This window comes from Penicillium concentricum (assembly GCF_028827145.1).
Source record: "Penicillium concentricum strain IBT 3081 chromosome Unknown utg000002l_segment0_segment0, whole genome shotgun sequence".
Lineage (NCBI taxonomy): Eukaryota > Fungi > Ascomycota > Eurotiomycetes > Eurotiales > Aspergillaceae > Penicillium > Penicillium concentricum.
In genome coordinates, this window is record NW_026622755.1 from 10,095,899 (window position 1) to 10,106,970 (window position 11,072).

The following is an 11,072-nucleotide window of genomic DNA, read 5'->3' on the forward strand; positions in this document are numbered from 1 at the left end:
CGCTCAAACACCCTCTGAAATGTTCCTTGCTGATCGAGATAGTGTCCATGATAAACTTGGAGCTCAGAACTCACTAGACTCCGCTCTTGGCGACATATTTGCTTCTTGGAAGGATATCGAGTCCAAATATCTAAAGACCATCTTTTCCGGCGATGATTCATCACTGGGCGACCTTACATTCCTCATTGAAGACGGCAAAATGAACTTTATCCCAAATACACTAGACTCAGCTGGAATGGCAGCAGAGTTACAAGCCGTGCTCTACGGTCAACTGATGCCTACTGCGTGGAAGACCGCTTCCGATAACGTCGGTGCTTTCCCAAGAATTGTGTAAGATGCCTCAAATTGCTATTTGCGAAAATTGTGCTAATCAGAATGCCTACCGCAGGACGACGGATATCTCCTGTGACATCAAGTCCTCTAAGATACCTGAGATCAGCGACTACAGTACCATGACTGAAGTGGACTCTGTCAGCACACGCGCGTGCTGGAGGAATAAGCTGGTTTTCCTTGTGAATATCAATGAGTATAAAGGAGGAAAGGCGGCCCCCTGGACACCACTACCTGGTACGGATAGAAACAACCTCTCTGGAGACAAATGGGGAGGCATCACACTTGATGACATTGTTGCAAGTGCAATGACCGGATATGAGAACGCTGGCAACATCAACGGCTATAAATCGCCGGATACATCTGATATTGAGAAGGATGAGAATGCCTCTCAATACGGGAAACGAGTCCGCTATCCTGGTTTCTTCAATATCCCTGTATGCGAGGGCCTGGATAAGACCAGATTGGCTCTCAGGAAGGAGTTCACCTCGACCTCTCCATTCTGGCCTTGTGACGTGCCCGAGGGCTTCAACGTCAAAGGAACTACCATTGTATGTCCAACCCATCTTTGACTTTTCAAACGTGCTACTAGTTGCTAATCACCGGGATAGCATGTGAATAAGGGATGGATCACCGCTAATCAAAATACGGCTGTCTGCGATACGTTCAGTAAGTGATTATCCTGTCTTTGACTTTGATCAAGCAAGCTAATGGCGTGATCTGTAGCAATCGATGATCCAGGACATGGTGATACGCTCAGTGCAACTTTGTATGGACAATTTGATGGAGAAAACACCTCTGAGCCTACTGTCAAGGCGACGTGCAAGATTACTTTCTCCTGGCCAAAGTCGTGGGCTGATATCTATTATGGAGAGGACAATTGCATGTACAACGGCAATTCCGAAGCAATCAAGGATTCCGATGGCAACCCCGTGTGTTGCAAGGAGGACCAAACCCTCACTGATCAGGTCACTAACCCATACCTGCTCGGAGGCGCGTGTAAGTCGAATTGAGACTTCGACCATTGAAGTCCATGGGCAATAATAGGGATGAGGGTGCTCTTGGTGGAGAGGACAGCATTCGGGCTTTAGATTGTGCCAGCCTAATATTCAATTTTACACGGTTTCTTGTACTACTGATGAGTCCTGATGACAATCCATAACTTGTTAGGCCTTATAAAAATTTGAGATGTGCTTTGTGCTCCCGAGGTTATTTATTGATGATTCCATAACAAAATCCCAAACGTCGGGATCCCAAATTGGTCAAGCCTCAAAGCCCTTTTTGGCCTAGCCGAGTCAGATGAGGTTTGAATATAAAAACAGGCCTCCGAGCCTCAACCACCGCAGATCACCACTTGTCCTAAAGTGCAGATTGTTTTTTAAAAAAAAAAGCACAACAGACTGTAGAGATGCACATCCAGGATTCAGCCCAGACCAGGGCTCTCGCGATCTCCGAGATCGTAATATCAATCCTCCACCAAATGGACATGCACACCCTAATCGCCGCCCAACGTGTCTGTCATTCCTGGGCAGACCCAATCCGCAGATTAAGGTCACTACAAAGAGCCTTGTTTTTCATCCCCAGCGAAAAATCTAGATCAGAAGCTCGAGTCTACAACCCCATGCTAGTACGAGCATTCGATTCAGTGTTTCCAACAAAAGACCTGCGAGGTCTCCACAATGCCAGCGACAGAATGAAGAATGTCAGACTCAGTGATTTCGATCTTGCAAAAATCCCAGCCAAGAGAGAGATATATCTCCGGCCTGAAGCGAGCTGGCGCCGTATGCTGACGCAACAGCCACCGATCTTCACAGTTGGAAAGTTTGGAACAGGGACTGGGCAATACAATTGGCCTTGGCACAAGAAAATGACAGCACATCAAGATGAGGGACTTTGTATGGGGACTTTGTTTGAGTGGCTTGTTCAGCTAGGGCGTTATAAGTGGAATGACGCGACGATTGCGATTTGTCTCGGTGGAGCTGAGCCTGTTAATACACCACTTGATATCATGTGTCCGATTATTGATCACGATATAGAGATTACTGGCAAGGATTGAAGGGCTATGACTGCGAACCTTGATCTTGTCCTTGTGACGACGAGCTATGTGGGTTCGTGTATGGATCCTAAGGGGCCGGAGGATCCTGGGTGGGTGAAGAGCACGGATGAGGTTGTTTGGGAGGAGATTTGTGAGACTTATTGCGAGTTGGGGTTGATAGTGACGGGTTTGAAGATGGAGGATTATAATGAGTGATGGTCTATGTGGGACTAGAGCATGGGTCATTGGCCTAGAAGATTGGGGCATTCATTGTCACTGCTAAAATGGAGATAAGGCAGTATTGAATCTTAATTATAAATCCGGGGAGCCAATTATCATAATTAATATGCGATTTTGCACTCATGCGCGATACAAAGCTGTTTTATACAATATGTCAAGTGACGCTAAGTGGACAGTAATTCCACAGGTCCCTGTTTTACAGTCAAAAAACAAAGACAAGAGTCAACCAACCACAATGAGATTATGGCAGTATCAAATAAAATGCAGAGTATCAAATAGATGAGGCGCTAGCAACACGCGCCATGTGTGTGGGAAAGTATATATGAATATTGCCTGCATGAAAGTAAGAAAAAAGCAAATGTATGAAAACAAATCGCAAATTGAAACCGAGGCAAGAGTGAAGCAAGAGTGAAATGAAACGGAGCGTCAAAGCAGACAAAGGGGGAATTGATGAAAAGCACAAATCAGAAAAGCAAGAAGGGGAAAATGTGACGAAAAACAAAGAAAAGAAAAGGACCATGAATTCGTTGTATGCATCAATATCGTTAAGACGCTTTTAAGTGGAGGAAAAGACCAAAATTCTCATGTCCGGTTGAATGTTGAGTTGTGGACATAGAACCTCAATCTAGAAATCATCGTCCATCTCATCACTATCCCATTCGTCTTCACGGTCGTTTTGTACTAGATCCAAAAATCGCTGAAGACCAGGGTGTGCCTGTGCTCTACCTGGTCTGATTGCAAGAGCCTCCCATCGGATGGGGCCGTCTTCGTCTGCTAATGGTTCCGCAGGAACCTCTGCCCACCGGACAGGGCGTCTGGGATCACCTGCCTGCGGAGGGAGACGATTGGCAGGAATATCCGCCCATCGGACAGGGCGTCTTGCCTGTCGTCTCGCATTTCGGTTTCGTACCTCGGCCATGGCGCGAGCTTGGGCTTGACGTTCAGCTGCTGCTGCACGGGCAGCTGCATGATCACGCTGGCCAGGTCCGCCGCCACCGCGGTTGACTTGGGGTGGAACGGGGGCGGGAGGAGGAGGGTGTCGGTGGTGAAGGTCATCTTCATCATTATCAAATTCAAATGCAGGGTGATCGTCATCGCTTTCATCGGTTTCTTCGTGGATGGCTACCACCGGTGGGTCATCGTCAAAGTGTAGTAGTGCGTCTGGGATACGGTGGAGTGCTTCAGCTCCGTCGGGGTTAATGCCATCACCACCTTCCAAATCCCAAAGACGATTGAAGCATTGGCCTTTAGGGTCGTTGAAATGCGTATATGGGTTGTCCGCATACAGCCAGGTCGAGCAAAGGTAGCAGAAGTGTGTGTCACACTGGAAGCAGCGCATGTGATTGCATCCCATTTGCTTCTGGCAGGGGACATTGCAAGTCGGGCAAGGGGTAGTGTACAGACGGATGTACTCTTCGGTTGCCTTTTCCTCCTCGGTGGGCTCGCCGTCGCGGCGTGGGAAACAGCGTACAAGCTCGCCATGCCAGCCCTTCTTGCAGACGCAGCAAAAGGCGTAGTTGCAGTCTTCGCAAATAGACACACGCTCCGCCATGGGAGGAAGCTCCCCATCATTGACTTCGTTGCGGGGCTCGGAACCATCCTCTTCGTCAGAACTATTCAAGTCATCTGACATGGGATCTTCTGGCTTTGGGTGTCGCTTGGATCGTGCAGCTCCCTGGCACCATTGCCGTGGACAGTAGACTGTGGTCTTGTCGGCTTCTATTTTCTTCTTCCTCTTGAGGAATGCATATCGTTGAACAGTCTCAGCGGTTAGAGGGATTTGGAGTAGCTCGCTTGGTCCGAGGGTACGATCACGCTTCTTGCGGGGCGGGGTCTGGCCGTCGCCCGGTGCAGCTGCAGGTCTTTTATTGTATTCACAATCTGGTGCCATGCATTTAACACTGTCAACGTCACCCTCCGTGATACAGCTGTTGTAGAAATCCTGCAAGCATTGAATACAGAACACGTGGGAGCAGCGAAGTAATCGATAGCAAACGGTACCCTTTTTCGGTTCAAGGCATACCCCACACTCAAAAGTCCCCTGTTCAAACTTTTCCCGTTCGGCCTTTTTGTTGTAGTCCAGTAGTGCGATCTTCAGGTCTCGCGACAAACATACTTCCCCAGACGGATCTTGGATATTGAAAGTTGTTTCTGCAAGTTGCTGGAGGTGATCTATGTAGGTAAAGACGACCAGGTCCTTTCCACATTCTTCCCAGAGTCGGTGGCAATCGCTCGATAATTGTTCGATGACGGAGGAAGGTAGCCACGAGGGGATCGTCCTCAGATGAACGATAGGCGGCTTTTCGGTTGGGTAACCGTGTGGCAATTCAATCTCGAGGTTAAGCGGAGGCAAGTGTGAGAGTATATGGACGTCTCTTATGGGTGGGTGGTCAAGTTCTCCTTTAGACTCGTCTAATGAGGTTGGAGGGGTGATGGCGGGTGTAAGTTCGAGCGATTGCTGAAAATATATTGAGGTTGGGGCGGAAGGTGCGACTGGAAGATCGAGGACGGCTTTAAACGGAGAGGAAGGATCGATTTGTATTTCTGGAAAGATCGCAGCAATTGAGGAAAGCTCGACCGAGCGGTCATCCTCCGGGAAGTCGAGTTCGGTCATGACGAGATGAAACCGAATATGTTCACTTGTGAAGATTTTCTCTCAGGTGGGGTATATTTTTGCCTCCGATATGATGCTAGTGAATCGCAATTTGGAGACGATAGGTGTCTCCTGCAAAAAAAATCTCAGCAACACTGGCTCATCGTAAAAATAATCGGAAGTAATAATGATGACCGATCCCAAGTGAACTGTCACTAAGGACGATCGGGCACAAAAGGGGGGTTATATCCTGCAGGAAGATCACTTCGAATCAGCGTTGCGACTGAGACCCTGGTAAAAAAATCAGACCAACCAAAGATGAAGATGTTCCGAGTATTCGTTCTATGGGCCAATGTTCGGCAGAAAGTCGGGAGGGGTCTAAAAGATGATGCAATAGAGAGTCTGGGGTTTGGAGAGAGAACAACGGCGTCATTGTTTGAAAGTGAAGTAGTAAATAGATGGAGAGACAATAGAGAGAAAAACCAAAAAAGACCCAAATTAGATCCAAAAAAGAAATGGCAAATCCTCTCGGATGCCTAAAAATGGAGGAAATAATTTGCCAGGTTGAAGTCCCCGCTGCCCAATCTCCTTATCGTGACGATAAGGAGAGAAGGTCTTGGCGGTCTTGGCCCTGATATCCCTGAATCTCCGAATTAGGGGACTTTGGAAACTTCCTATTCACTCTTTTTTTAACCTAACAATGGGAGACACTCCGCTGGCGTCGTTGTCTCTGACTCATGTCCACTACGTTAGTTACATGCATTTTATCAAACCTGTTTTACTTACTGACTTGATTCCAGAACCCCGAGGACCAACTGTCCTTTGCTTCAGCATGGTTGGCCCTGATTCCACAAGCACTATGTGTTTCCTATGCAACTTTGATTTGGTCAACAAGAGAGGTGGAAGTCATCTTGATGTTTGTAGGACAGATGGGCTGTGAAGCCTTGAACTTTGTCCTCAAACGTTTCATCAAGGAAGAGCGACCGAAGGGTGAGTTGTCGATGTTGATGGTCTCGTGGGCACCTTCCTAAACTAACACGTGTAATTCACAGAAATGTTCGGCAAGGGATATGGAATGCCATCTTCACACGCCCAGTTCATGACCTTCTTCTCCGTCTACCTCACCTTCTTCCTTCTCTTCCGTCACAGCAAAGCTTCCGCCAGCTCCTACCCCAATGTCGCCGTCCTCCTACGAGTCCTGGTCATGCTGGCCCTTTGCATTGGAGCTGCTGGTGTGGCTGCCAGCCGGGTCTACCTCAACTACCACACCCCCAGACAAGTCCTTGCCGGCTGTGGTGCTGGATTCCTATGTGCGTGTGGGTGGTTCGTGGTCACCAGCCTGCTCCGAAGCACTGGGTTGATTGAATGGGCCATGGAGACAACTGTGTCCCGGTTGGTCAGAATCCGTGATCTTGTCGTAAGTGAGGATCTGGCTGAGGCTGGCTGGCAACGTTGGGAGGCTCAGAGATTGAAGCGTCGCGGTCTTAGTAAGAAGTCGGAGTAAGGGGTGCCCCCTGTTAGCGTATACATCCTGCCGTATTAGCGAGTGGACACCTGCCTGTTTAGTTAATTGCATGATTTAATTGCATGAAATCAATTGTATTCTATCTCTTTCTACTCAATGGTCGTACATCTCGAGATAAACAGCACACAATGGCCTTGTAATCCGATCACGTGCCAGCTGGCCTCCCGCATCAACACCGCAGCTACCGACCACCCCTCGTGCACTGCGACGACTCAGAAAATGTGTAGTGATTCATTTGCTTAAGTCGCGTTTAATTTTTGTGCTCCTTTCTTTTCACTCTTTTACCTGATGTATGGAGCGTTGGTACCTTGGTGATCCACCGAACGACTTTCTGCCAGGAACACAGAACTCAACAAGTCCTCAATGAGGGACATGCCTTCAGCTCCACCCGAAGCCACTATGCAGGAGCATCATATTGTCAAGGCAGATGAGGTCGACCAAACTGGGACTGATATATCGCCAGTTTCAGACGACCAACTCATGGAGGACGTGGCTGAGGGGCTCCGCCAGGAACAGGCCTCACAGGCCGCACCCGCTTCCGAGATGGCGCCCCCTGCGCCCGAAAGATCCATGAAACGACCCGAGCTTCGTCGTGAAGGCTCTGCTCCGCCTCCTCCAATGCAGCCGCCCCCTCCAGCTCCCCCCCAGGAGACTACGGATCGGGGTGCGAGCTCCCTGAGCTTATCGGACTTGCGGAAGCTTGTGGGTGAAATGCCCAAGATCGAACAACCAGCCTATGCTTTTGAATATGCCGACGCCCAATCATTCCCCGATGAGCTCGACGAGTGGTTCCAGTATAACGCCTTTGATCGTGTCATGTTGACAGGCACGAAAGCGACTTTTAACCAGAAATGGCCTGCGTTTTGCCAGCAACGCCAGCGAGACACTCCCGGGTTGTCTTGGCTTGACGCATCCAATGATTTACGTCGCTCGTTTATTTCTCAGATGCTTGAGGATTTGCAGCTTGCTGAAGTCTCCGCGCGATTGGAAGCCCTTGAAACCATTTGCTATGTCGTGACTGGTGTATGGGGTCTCAGCGGTGGGAGAGTAGCGCCCGACTATCCTGCGGATGGAAATTCCGAGTCAGCAGCTGAAACACCACCGGTCAATTCAATGCAGATTCAGTGCATCGAGCAGAATGTTTCCCTTCTCCAGGAATGCTCGGGCGTTACTGCCTTGGTACAGTACATGTGCCGTCTTTTTGATAAGACCCGCTCGGCACTCGGATCGGACTCCAGTGACGCTGATTACGAGCGAATTAGCCCTGGCGATATTGCGGCACCGGAGCGTGAGGCCAATTTAGTCCTTACAAGTTTATACTTTGCCGTGGAAGTGGGTCGCAGGCAACAGGCGCGCGACCCTCAGTGCAGCTCGATCCGCGATGCACTGACCAGCTCAAATCCTAGTCTGTTGGTCTCCATTGTTGAAATCATCGCTCGATTGCGCTGGGACGAATCTGCCAATATCCCGCTGACTAGGATCCTGCTGTTGTTGTGGAAGTCACTGCTTCTCGTCTTTGGCGGGACCGACGATTTAAAACGTGCAAAGGAAGTACTGGAGCCTGCTCTTTCCTCTGAGAAGGATGATTCCAAACGCAGGACTCCGTTTTTACATGCCTCTCCTCTGGACTACCATCTCTTCCGTCAAGAAATCACTTCCAAATACCCAGCTTACAACCCTCCGCCACTTGTCGTTCCACTAGAAATGGAAAACAATTCCATTCTACCCCCTCTTCCACATAATGTGGCCAGGATGAACTCGTCCAGTGGTATCTTTTGTGGTGTTGCCCCATCGATCTCCAGTGGAAATGGCTCTATCCTTCAACAGGCCGTTCACATTGCAACCCCGGCCCCATCCCCACCGCCGTCCCCCGCCGGCCCAGGAGGAAAGGCTGGGAAGAAACAGAACTATCAGACGAATCAGAACTTCCCCTTCATGTACCCTCCCCTGGATGATTCCAGCAACCGCATAGGCGGGAAGGGCACAACGGAACGCCAGGATGCCTTGGTTGGAAAGAGATGGGAAGGCAGCGATGTCCCTGCGTCAATTATTGAAGCCGGAAAGCTGTTCTCGACACATGTGAAAATGACCCGTGCGATGCGACAGCTTTGGCAGGAGCGTGAACACTTTATGCAGTACGACCGTGGCTGGAACTCCGAGGACGCTGCTCACTTCCCTGATAACATCTCGGATGACCTACCAGATGATTTTGAACATTTAGATTTGTCGGGTGACGAGGAGAAGGCCGAGCCTAAACCCAAGCCGGCAGAGAAAGAGACAGATGACCCCGATATCCAGCGGCGCCTGGATGCGGTCGACTCGTTTTATGTGAGTGCATGCTTTCAACCCTCAATTTCGACATTCGCTTACTCTTTACCAGACCCATACTCTATCTCATCTTCAGTCCATTACCATCGTATTCTTGAAAATTATCCTGACAAATGTCAGCGCAGTGGTCAGCCAGGCTACTAGCCAGACTACGCAGGGCATGAGGTAAGCTCAGGCACTTGAATTAACAACAAATGCGTTCTAACACAAATTTCAGTAACAGTCATTCCATGAATAGCTCCTCTCACAATCTCCTTTCTGATGCATCCATTGATGAGCTAGACAACATTCGTCTCCGCGAGATCACCGGGAAAGCCGTGTCTGGAATTCTGTTGCTTCTACTTAAGTGGTTTAAGCGATCTCGTGAGTCTACTCTCCGAATCTTTTTTTTTTAATGACGTGTTACTAACCAATGAAGATATCTTGAAATTTGAATATATGACACAGCTATTACTTGACTCAAACTATATCCCCTTGATTCTCAAAATGTTTGCACACCAAGACGTTGACCAAACGGTGGCACATAAAAATGACCGCGAAGACTTGTCGTATGTTACCCAACCCCATTCGCTTCTAGCTCACCCACTGACGAAAACCAGCTTCTTCCACTTCTGTCAAAGCAACACCGACCTCCCCCTAGAAACTGAAGAAGACTCCTGCGGCGACACGGAAAGCGAAGACGAAGCCATGCCGCCCCCAATCGCCCGCCATCGCTTGGATCCAACAGCAAACGGCAGCATGCCAGGCCTCTCTGAAGAAGAATCCCTAACTGATATCCTCAACGGACCGGCACGTCCCGAAGTCGACGAACTAGGCTACCCAACCGCGCCCCTCCCCAAAGAACCAATCAAAGTTTTCTCCTTCCGAAACTTCTTCTCCGCCATCAACTACCTTCACGTCATGCAAAAGATCACACGCAACAAAGCCCACCGCTGCCTCCTACTAGTGCAGTACAAATCAAGCAACATCCTCCGCAAGGGTCTCAAGATCCCAGACCCACACCTCCGCTTCTACACCCTCAAACTCTTCAAATCCCAAGTCCCCTACTGCGGTCGCAAATGGCGCCAGAGTAACATGCGCGTTATCACCGCTATCTACCTGTACTGCCGCCCCGAGTTGCGCGACGACTGGCTCGCCGGCTCAGACGTCGATGCGGAGGTTGAAGAGGCTTTGCCGTTGGAACAGGCGCTTCGTGGTCTTACCCACTGGTGGCATCTGCGTCAATACAAGGATGTCATGGGCGGTGATGAGGGTGCGTCTATGATGGAGGAAGAGCGTGATTTCTTCGTTCGGGAACTCGAGTCTATGGGCTGGGGTGCTGCTGATGAGATACTGGGTGGGACCTGCGAGGAGGAGGTCAGTGCTCCTATGATGCAGCAGGGCAGTGAATGGGAGGGTGTTCCCCTGCCTATGGAGGGGTGGTCGTGAGATCCCTGTCTTGTGAGGCAATGAGATCAATGAAAGTGCTTTCTATACCCGCTGTGGTTTTTCTGTTCGGTTATGTATTCAATTTTACTGCTTCTTTTGTTATTTATGTTTGGCTTTCGATTTGAGGCTACTTTTTTTCTTTCTATAGTTATCTTGGGAAATTCAAGTTTCACTGGTTCTAGTGTTCATACCACTTTGGGACTCTTCCTTTTCATCCTGTCCACTATTTGAAGGTTCTCCAATCAAGATTAGGCACGATGTGCCCTGCTTGTACGCCTGGCTGAAAGTCCCATTAACTCATGTCTAGGCACCTATTTTACAAGTGATGAGAAGATACATACTGTCCAACCCCCAATATTGACCCGCATCCCCACGCCCCACATTCCCCGGATTGATACACTAATTCCAAGCCCAAGTCCAAGTAATTTGGAGTCACGATAGTCTATGCTTGAGTTCAATGACTTAGATGCAGCTATTTTCAGCCCCGGGTATTTCAAAATGGCTTCCTCGATAAAACAGTGTGGAAAGTAGGGCTCTCTTTCCGCTCGGCCACATTAAAGCCAAATTTATATGTGGGCAGAGTCCTAATATAC

The 11,072-nt window shown here is 49.3% G+C and overlaps 5 protein-coding genes across 5 annotated transcripts; 4 read left to right on the forward strand and 1 right to left on the reverse strand.

Moving 5' to 3' along the window:
* Positions 1–19: 19 nt before the first annotated feature.
* Positions 20–1,343, forward strand: N7517_007569 (uncharacterized protein; the record flags this gene model as incomplete). The annotated part of the gene is made up of 4 exons (XM_056725299.1): positions 20–330; positions 389–881; positions 942–999; positions 1,072–1,343. 4 exons carry the CDS (start codon positions 20–22, stop codon positions 1,341–1,343), a joined length of 1,134 nt encoding a protein of 377 aa, XP_056581549.1.
* A 395-nt stretch (positions 1,344–1,738) lies between these two features.
* On the forward strand, positions 1,739–2,386 carry N7517_007570 (uncharacterized protein; the record flags this gene model as incomplete). Its single annotated transcript, XM_056725300.1, has 1 exon — positions 1,739–2,386. One exon carries the CDS (start codon positions 1,739–1,741, stop codon positions 2,384–2,386), a length of 648 nt encoding a protein of 215 aa, XP_056581550.1.
* Positions 2,387–3,230: 844 nt separating this feature from the next.
* On the reverse strand, positions 3,231–5,219 carry N7517_007571 (RBR-type E3 ubiquitin transferase; the record flags this gene model as incomplete). Its single annotated transcript, XM_056725301.1, has 1 exon — positions 3,231–5,219. One exon carries the CDS (start codon positions 5,217–5,219, stop codon positions 3,231–3,233), a length of 1,989 nt encoding a protein of 662 aa, XP_056581551.1.
* A 679-nt stretch (positions 5,220–5,898) lies between these two features.
* Positions 5,899–6,702, forward strand: N7517_007572 (phosphatase PAP2 family protein; the record flags this gene model as incomplete). Its single annotated transcript, XM_056725302.1, has 3 exons — positions 5,899–5,946; positions 5,999–6,188; positions 6,251–6,702. 3 exons carry the CDS (start codon positions 5,899–5,901, stop codon positions 6,700–6,702), a joined length of 690 nt encoding a protein of 229 aa, XP_056581552.1.
* Positions 6,703–7,086: 384 nt separating this feature from the next.
* On the forward strand, positions 7,087–10,479 carry N7517_007573 (FAR11/STRIP family protein; the record flags this gene model as incomplete). Its single annotated transcript, XM_056725303.1, has 4 exons — positions 7,087–9,051; positions 9,128–9,216; positions 9,269–9,414; positions 9,470–10,479. The coding sequence occupies 4 exons, from the start codon at positions 7,087–7,089 to the stop codon at positions 10,477–10,479; spliced, it is 3,210 nt and encodes a 1,069-aa protein (XP_056581553.1).
* Positions 10,480–11,072: the final 593 nt, after the last annotated feature.